We start from the raw sequence: 8765 nt of genomic DNA, 5'->3' as shown, positions 1-8765 counted from the left end.
TCCAGCAAAAATCCTGGCTTAGCGGCAGGTCGAGGGGGTGGGTGCGGGAAGTTCAATAGGTCTTTCTAGAAACCGGTATCTACATACATACTTTAAAAACCAATAACTCTTTATAAAATTATTCCATTCGTATTAAAGCCAAGTTCTCGCGAGAAGACAGTCTTACACCGGCTAACGTAATTGCGCCATGCGCCTGCGTGGTCTGAGGCACCCCGCACTTCCGCCGGAGTCGTGCTGTCACTCACAGCAGTCTCCCGCCCCGAGCCGTGACGTAGCGCTTTCTTCTCTATTTAATCTGCTGCACGGACGCGCGGAGCTGCGGAGCTGCCGGTCTGGCGTTTAGAGCTGCTAGTCTTGGCGAGATTTCGCGCTGCCCGTCCTGGGCCGTTTCAGTGATAATCAGTACCGAATTGCATTATTAGAGGCGGAGGAACGAAGAAATCAGGAAGCCGACGCTCGGCTCCTGGCCGCCTTTCTCCGAGTGGCTCGCTCCAGTCCGGAGGAACTGGGTTTCTAATCGTCACCGGATTGTAAGTATCGGAGGCGAAGAGAGCTCACTGCGCCCCGCTTTTTGACTGTCTTTGTTCTGAGGGGTTGTGGATTGGTGTGTCTGCTGGGATCTTAACTTTCTGTGCTGCAAATTATTCCGCAGGAGCCGCCATTTGCTTTCCTGCTCGCTTGCTGTCTGCATTGTCCGGCTGCGGCATCTAGAGGTTGGAACTTGGCATTACAGCTAATATATTTAAAAGGACCTGACAAGCAGCCAGTGTCAGTAACAACTGGTATTCAGTCATAGCTTATTTTAAAAGATTTGGTGCTTGATACGAAATTAAGACAATAGACACTTAGCTGTTGTAATACTTAAGTAATTCAATTCATAACAAACTCTAAAAGCTGGGACTTTTTAGAGAAGTGAGTTAAAAAGAAACAAAGATGAGTAAGAGCAAAGATGATGCTCCTCATGAATTAGAGAGCCAGTTTATCCTACGCCTACCTCCGGAATATGCTTCTACTGTGAGGCGGGCAGTGCAGTCTGGCCATGTCAACCTGAAAGACAGACTGACAATTGAGTTGCACCCGGATGGTCGTCATGGAATCGTCAGAGTGGACCGGGTCCCACTGGCTTCAAAATTGGTAGATCTGCCGTGTGTTATAGAAAGTTTGAAAACCATTGATAAAAAAACCTTTTACAAGACAGCTGATGTCTGTCAGATGCTTGTATCCACAGTTGATGGTGATCTCTATCCTCCAGTGGAGGAACCAGTTGCTGCTGCTGCGGCTGCTGCAGCGGCTGCAGATCCCAAAGCAAGCAAAAAAAAGGATAAGGACAAAGAGAAAAAGTTTATATGGAACCATGGAATCACCCTGCCACTAAAAAATGTCAGAAAGAGAAGGTTCCGGAAGACGGCAAAGAAAAAGTATATTGAATCACCAGATGTGGAAAAAGAAGTGAAGCGTTTGCTGAGTACAGATGCTGAAGCTGTCAGTACTCGTTGGGAAATAATTGCTGAAGATGAAACAAAAGAAACAGAAAATCAAGGCCTTGATATCTCTTCTCCAGGAATGTCAGGCCACAGGCAAGGCCATGACTCATTAGAACATGACGAGCTTCGGGAGATATTCAATGATCTCAGCAGCACCAGTGATGATGAAGATGAGACACAGCATCAAGATGAAGAAGATATAAACATCATCGACACTGAGGAAGATCTGGAAAGACAGCTTCAAGACAAGCTAAATACATCAGATGAACAGCACCAGGAAAACGAGGGAACCAATCAGCTGGTTATGGGAATTCAGAAACAGATTGATAACATAAAAGGCAAGCTCCAAGAGACCCAGGACAGGGCAAAACGACAGGAAGATCTCATCATGAAAGTGGAAAACTTGGCTCTCAAGAATAGATTTCAAGCTGTGCTGGATGAACTCAAACAAAAGGAAGACCGAGAAAAGGAGCAGCTCAGCTCTTTGCAAGAAGAGCTAGAATCACTCCTAGAGAAGTAAGAAGAGTTTTGATACTTAATTTCATTCCATAGAGTGGTCAGCATTAGAAGAAAACTTTCAACTTTATCACCTGGACTAGATATAACCTTGCAGTAAATTCCTATTTTCTCTGCTGCCTTCTATTGCATTTGCCTTAATAGACAAATATAAATGTGAATTTCTATTTTATTTGTCTTTCAGGTCTTTGCTGAGTATCCTGTAGGAAGAATGTATGACAGCTATAAATGTAGGAAAGTTGTATGATTAGTGGAATGAACAGTTCAACCTTAGTAATTAGTTTCACTGCAGGACTTTGCTACTGTTTCTCCGTTTGTAAGAAGCTGCTGTTGCTAGAAGAGAAGTATAGAAGCAGTGAAGCTAGTTTGCATATGTTTTCCTATGCAGTAGCTTATTTTCCAGGCTGTTTTTCTATATATAGAGTTGCAAGTCATTTTATAAAGTTGTTTTAGTACAATAAAAAATAGTTTTTACCTCATAATGTGTCTTGTTCTTTTAGGGGTAGGGGTGTCAGATCTGCTTGTGAGGTGGTGGGTGGGGTTTAATGACAGCATTTTGGTCCTGTGTCGTAGGGAAAGAAGCAGTTATGTTGGATTTTAAGAAACAGATAAACGGCAGGTAAAAGCAAATTGGGAAATGTCATCTTTGTATTTTAAGTTTCTAATCCACCTGTTCCATTTGGAGGTTAAGAATCACAGGTACAAAGCCCTGGCCGGTTGGCTCTGTGGTAGAGCACCAACCCAGCATGTAGAAGTCCAGGTTTGATTCCCAGTCAGGACACAGGAGAAGCGACCATCTGTTTTCCCATCACCACCCTCCCCCTTCCTCTCTTCCCCTCCCACATCCATGGCAGAAGATCTGGGGGGGGGGGGAGCAGTTGCTGGGTGGATCCTGGTTGGGGTGCATGTGGGAGTCTGTCTTTTCTGTCTCCTTGCCTCTCATTTCATGAGAGAAAAAATCACTAGGTATAGAACCTTCCTAAACTATCCTTTTGTACATGAAGATCTTTTTTAATGCTTTGTAGGGTTTTTTTTTTTTAAAGCATTATACTCATCTCCTTAATATGTTAGGGACAAACAAAGCAAGGACTGTCAGTTATTGTTGAAGGAATCATTTCATTTGGTTGGTTTAAGATTATATTTCCAAATATTTTCAATCTAATTTCTGCAATTATTTAATATTCTGAGAATTGAGGTGATTTGTCCATGTCAGTTTATCAAAATCGCTCACTGCCGTGGACCTGCACAGCTCCTAATAACTGGAATTAAGGAAACATACTCATCAAGAAAAAATGGGACCGGGAGGACTCTTCAAATGCTGATGGCAATATCTGAGTGTCCCATAACCCCAGTTTGCTTTATTATATAGCCATGTGCAAATCAAGGAAGTCCTTGTTACAAAGTTACACAAATGAGGCTAAAGCAGGAACTCTCCCAAGGCAAAAACAGGAATCCCCCTACCATGCATAAGTGAAATCAACATCTAAACACAGAGTAGGAGGAAGGGCATGTAAATTGCTTCCAGCAACTTAAGGAAGCAAGTGAAGTGGGTGCAAATACTCAGCTTCATAGCCAATATGGAGGGGGGAGAATTCAGCCTTTTGCTAAGCCTAGAATCTACAAAGGCTTTTTGCCATTTAGCGTCCACGACAGCTCACAAAGGAAGTCAGTACATAGCCTGATATTTCAGGATTTCTTAAACATAATTTTAACATATTTTACATGTGCTAAAGATTCTAATCTGCTCTGGTAGGTTGGCTCAGTGGTAGAGCATCAGCCTGGCATGTGGATGTCCTGGGTTCGATTCCCGGTCAGGGCACACAGGAGAAGCGCCCATCTGCTTTTCCACTCCTCCCCTTCTCACCTCTCTCTCTCTCTCTTATCCTTTCCTGTAGCACCGGCTCAGTTGCAGTGAATTGGCCCCCAGAGGTGAGGATGGCTCCTTGGCCTCTGCCTGAGGCACCAAAAAAATGGCTACAGTTGCAACAGAGCAAGGGCCCTAGATGGCAGAGCATTGCCCTCTCCTGGGCTTGCCTAGTTCATTCTAGTTGGGGCATGTGGGAGTCTGTCTCTGTCTTCCCTCCTCTCACTAAAATAAAGATTCTAATCTGATGTCTCACATGAGCTATTTGGAAGAATCAGTGATGAAAAGTTAAGAAATGCAGAGTTGCCTGCAATTCATTTATTACATTGGTTTATAAAGGACATTTTTGGTTTGAAAATACTAGCCTCACGAAGCAAACATTTAAAGCCCATTTTAGCTAGGTATTTGACAAACGTTAGTGGTGAAATGGTAGACAAGTTTTTCGGCCCTCTCAAATCTATAATCATACATGCAGGTGTCTTGTGCCATACACGAAGACCTCACAAGACTGATTTTTCTCTGTTATCTGCTCATTTTTCTTTTACCAAAGTGTTTTTACAATTTTAAGATTTCAGTACAGACTATGGATGTGTAAGCAAGGCTTCTCTCAATAGCTAGACTTTGAGTTATTTCTCGAGGTTTGCACATAATAGAGGCAAGTTGTGATTCATAAGGGTGGCATGGAACAAATTCTCCTTTTAGTACTTTGGGTATTTTCTTAGAAGACTTGACACCTGAAAAGCTCTCACCTTAGTTAGCTTTATTTATTCTTATGAAGACCTTAACACCCATGATGGCTAAGTGCCATTAATCATGGGAAGGAGAGATGCTGCATAAAAAAAAACAAAATTAGTGATTTCATTACCCCCATTTCAGTTATTAGCTCTGATGATTGTTTAATTAAATTTATTGGACTGACACTGGTTAACAAAATTATACAGGTTTCAGGTACACAATTCTACAACACATCTGTACACCATATAGTGTGTTCACCCCTTCAAGTCAAGTTTCTATCCATCACCATTTATTTCCCCCTATACCCTTTTCCACTCCCCACCGCACTGCCCCCTCCCAGCAGCAGCTCTGCTGATTTTCAGTCCCATATTTCTAAGCCTGATGTCTTCTGAACTTCAGATTTAGTATGGCCAACTGTGTACAGGAAACACTTGCAAGTGTTCCCTTAAACAGCTCATCCCTAAATGTTAAATGCAGCTTACTGTTTCTTCCTTTTGAAAGCCTGCTCTTCCTCCTGTGTTTCATGACTGAAATTAAATAGTGCTGCTACCCATCCCAGTTGCTGAAACTAGAAATGGAACCCAAAACCTTTGACTACTGCCCCTCACTACTGATTCTACTTTCTAAAAAGCTCTACAGCCACTTACTTCACTTCATCCCCACTGCTACTGTCCCAATAAAAGCCATTAGTATCTCATGCCTAGCAAACATCAGTAGCTTCCTAACTGTGTGTGTTTATATAAACTTAACATCTAACTTAGTTTTTTGACCCGGCCACCAAAGTGATCTAAGATATATTTTACCATGTCAGCCTATGCTTAAAACCAGTGGTACATCATTTTTTCAGGATTAAAAAGATACTCAGGATTATGAGTGCTCCAGCCACATCATCACACTGTTTTCAATCCATACTGAGCTTATTTACATTTTTTCAAGAAGTTTACTCCTCTTCCTGTCCCGAGCTTTAGAGACTTTTAACAAGCTGTTCACCTATAAGACTCTCCCCTTTATTTAGCCACATCCTATTTAACCTTCAGTCTCAAACTAAATATCAATGACTAGCAAGTCTTTCTTGATCTCCATCTAGGTTAAGCACTTCTATTATGGCCTTGCCTATACTCTGTGTTTCCCTCTTATTCAATAAATATTGTGCCAAACAGTACCAGACACTGTATATGAAGTCCTGGACTAAACGTTTACTGTTTGTATTCTCTCTCTTTTTTAAAGATTTCATTTATTGATTTTATAGAGAGAAAGAAAGGCAATGGGTAGAGTGGGAAGCATAAACTCATGGTGGTTGTTTCTCATATGTGCCTTGACCAGACAAGCCTGGAGTTTTGAACCAGCGACCTCAGCATTCCAGGTCAACACTTGATCCACTGTGCCACCACAGGTCAGGCTATGTATATTCTCTTGCATTCTTTATTACTCTTACTTGTTAGGTAGGACAGAAAGTTACCAGGGCAGGAATAGGGGAGGGGAGAAGAAAACGGGGTTTACCTCACCCACTAAAGGAGGGAGTCAGCAGTCTCAAGGTCTTACAAAACAAATCATCAGATGTCCAGACATACTTGAAACACTATGTTAGTCCCAGTGTCAGGGAAGGGGAGCTTTGAAACCCGACAGGGTCTGTCCGAAAACAGAAAAAAAGCCTTGAAGCTAAGGGAATACAGTATAACTCTTAAGACCCCAGAAGATGGGGCACTCAGGCTAGCTAGCTGCCTGCTTATGCCTCGTGCCAAGTGTATACTTTGCTTAATAAACTGCTTGCTCTGCCTGATTGCTGCACCCTGTTTCTCCCCTGAATTCATTCTTGTGAGCATGGCAAGAACCAAGGAAGGAGAAGCCTCCTTGGACTTGGGCTTTCTCCTGTGACATACTGGGATAAGTGTTGTTACGCATTTATCACACTAAGTGTAAATTGCCTGTTGTTCATATCTCCCACTAGACTGTAAATTCACTAGTAGGCATTTTGACCTGTTAGTCATTAAATTTACTGAACAGTAGAGATTAAAATCTGAAGATTAAGAGATGTAATGCTGGCCCTGGCCGGTTGGCTCAGCGGTAGAGCGTCGGCCTGGCGTGCGGGGGTCCCAGGTTCGATTCCCGGCGGGGGCACACAGGAGGGGCGCCCATCTGCTTCTCCGCCCCTCCCCCTCTCCTTCCTCTCTGTCTCTCTCTTCCCCTCCCGCAGCCGAGGCTCCGTTGGAGCAAAGATGGCCTGGGCACTGAGGACGGCTCTGTGGCCTCTGCCTCAGGTGCTAGGGTGGCTCTGGATGCAACAGAGCGACGCCCCAGAGGGGCAGAGCATCGCCCCCTGGTGGGCATGCCGGGTGGATCCCGGTCGGGCACATGCGGGAGTCTGTCTGACTGCCTCTCCGTTTCCAGCTTCAGAAAAATGAAAAAAAAAAAAAAAAAAGAGAGATGTAATGCTGCCTGGGTCTGTATCCTAGCTCAGTGACCTAATGTGTTATCTTGGGCAAATAACAATCTGCCTCAGTTTCCTCATCTCTAAAATACAGGTGATAATATTAACTACCTTGGAGATCTGTTGAGTTCTTGGCTATTGGCTATTGAGTTGGTACATATAAAGGAGTTAGAACAATGTGTGGAATATAGTAGACAATAAAAAACAAACTTATTGCCTATTTACTAAGGTCTGAACATAACATGGATTAAATAATTAGTTGAATTAGTTATCAAAATGGTAGAAAATTATGAAGAAACAGCTGTTTTAAATGTGGTTGGTTTCAAAATAAAGACTCTAAATCACAGTTTATAAATTACAGCAGAAACAGGCCTTTACTAATTTGTTTTTTCCAAAACATATAAACTGAATTTAAAAGCAGTTGATAATTTATTGCTGTATCCTGCATCTCTTGTAAGAACTTAGTATGGTTATTTTTTTGCTGTTTTTTTTTTTTTTTTTTAAGTGAGAGGAGGGGAAGTAGAGAGACAGACTCCTGCATGCGCCCTAACCGGGATCTACCCAACAACCCCCGTCTAGGGCTGATGCTAGAATTAACCAAGCTATCCTTAGATCCTGGAGCCAGTGCTTGAACCAATCTAGCCACTGGCTATGAGTGGGGAAGAGAGAGAAAGGGGAGTGAGAGGGGAAGAAAGAAAAGGGGATGAGAGAGAAGGAAGAGAAGCTGATGGTTGCTTTTCATGTGTGCCCTGACCGGGGGTCAAACCCAGGATGTCTGCACACGGGGCAAATGCTCTATCCACTGAGCAAACCAGCCAGGGCCAGAACTCAGTATGTTTTTTTTTTAAAAAAACCAAACAAACAATGAACCAGATGTAATTAGTTGAAAATCATGGTCATTATTAAAATATTAAATGCATTTCTAGATGCTTGACAGGGCTTCCACAATAAACATTAAAATATACTTTTTTCTTTTTTTCCCGAGGGTCATACCAAAACATTAAAACAACCCTCAAATATGACATGAAGGATTTAAAAACCTTTTTTTAGTTTAAAATGGTAGATTGTTCTCACATATCTTTTCTCTGTCAAAAAGTCTGCCAAAATAATAGTAACACTCAAGGTTAAGAAAATAAGAGATGAGACAACATTAAATGATAGCTGTCAAGCCGTTTTCATGCCAAAGCAGATGAATAAGTGATTAATTCAGGGGAAGTTCCATGCCAAATGTCCCAAGGAGGTATACCAAAAAGAAACAAGCCACTTCATACAGAACCTGTGAGAGGCTCAATTTTTACAAGTAGACATTTCTAAGGAAGGGGAAGGTGTGGGGCTGGAAACGAGGTTCATTAAAGTCTGTCTTCAGAGCTGTTGGATGTCCAAGATCCCTGTGGCACCCTAGGAATCTAGGTGACTCTTTCCTCCCCATTCTATAGATGAGAAGTTTATTTTCTAAGTAAACTGAAGCAAAGGCTCAAAGTCAGAGAAAGGCACATGTAAAGGTTGGGGTGTACAAGCCAGTCCTGTGGTGGCGCAGTGGATAAAGCATCGACCTGGAAACACTGAGGTCACTGGTTCAAAACCCTGGGCTTGTCTGTTAAAGGCACATATGGGAGTTGATGCTTCCTGCCCCTCCCCCTTCTCTCTCTCTGTCTCTCTCTTTCTCTCTCTCTCTCTTCTCTAAAATAAAATTTTTTTTAAAAGATAAAAGGCACATTCTTAAAAAAAAAGGTTGGGG

General features: G+C 42.5%; 1 protein-coding gene across 1 annotated transcript; it reads left to right on the top strand.

The window, feature by feature from the left end:
* The first annotated feature begins 290 nt into the window (after nucleotides 1–290).
* Nucleotides 291–2482, top strand: TAF7 (TATA-box binding protein associated factor 7). The gene is made up of 2 exons (XM_066342721.1): nucleotides 291–530; nucleotides 653–2482. Exon 2 carries the CDS (start codon nucleotides 934–936, stop codon nucleotides 2002–2004), a length of 1071 nt encoding a protein of 356 aa, XP_066198818.1. The 5' UTR covers nucleotides 291–530; nucleotides 653–933; the 3' UTR covers nucleotides 2005–2482.
* Nucleotides 2483–8765: the final 6283 nt, after the last annotated feature.

Source organism: Saccopteryx leptura, chromosome 6 (assembly GCF_036850995.1).
Source record: "Saccopteryx leptura isolate mSacLep1 chromosome 6, mSacLep1_pri_phased_curated, whole genome shotgun sequence".
Lineage (NCBI taxonomy): Eukaryota > Metazoa > Chordata > Mammalia > Chiroptera > Emballonuridae > Saccopteryx > Saccopteryx leptura.
This window is presented reverse-complemented; position numbering and strand designations above follow the sequence as displayed.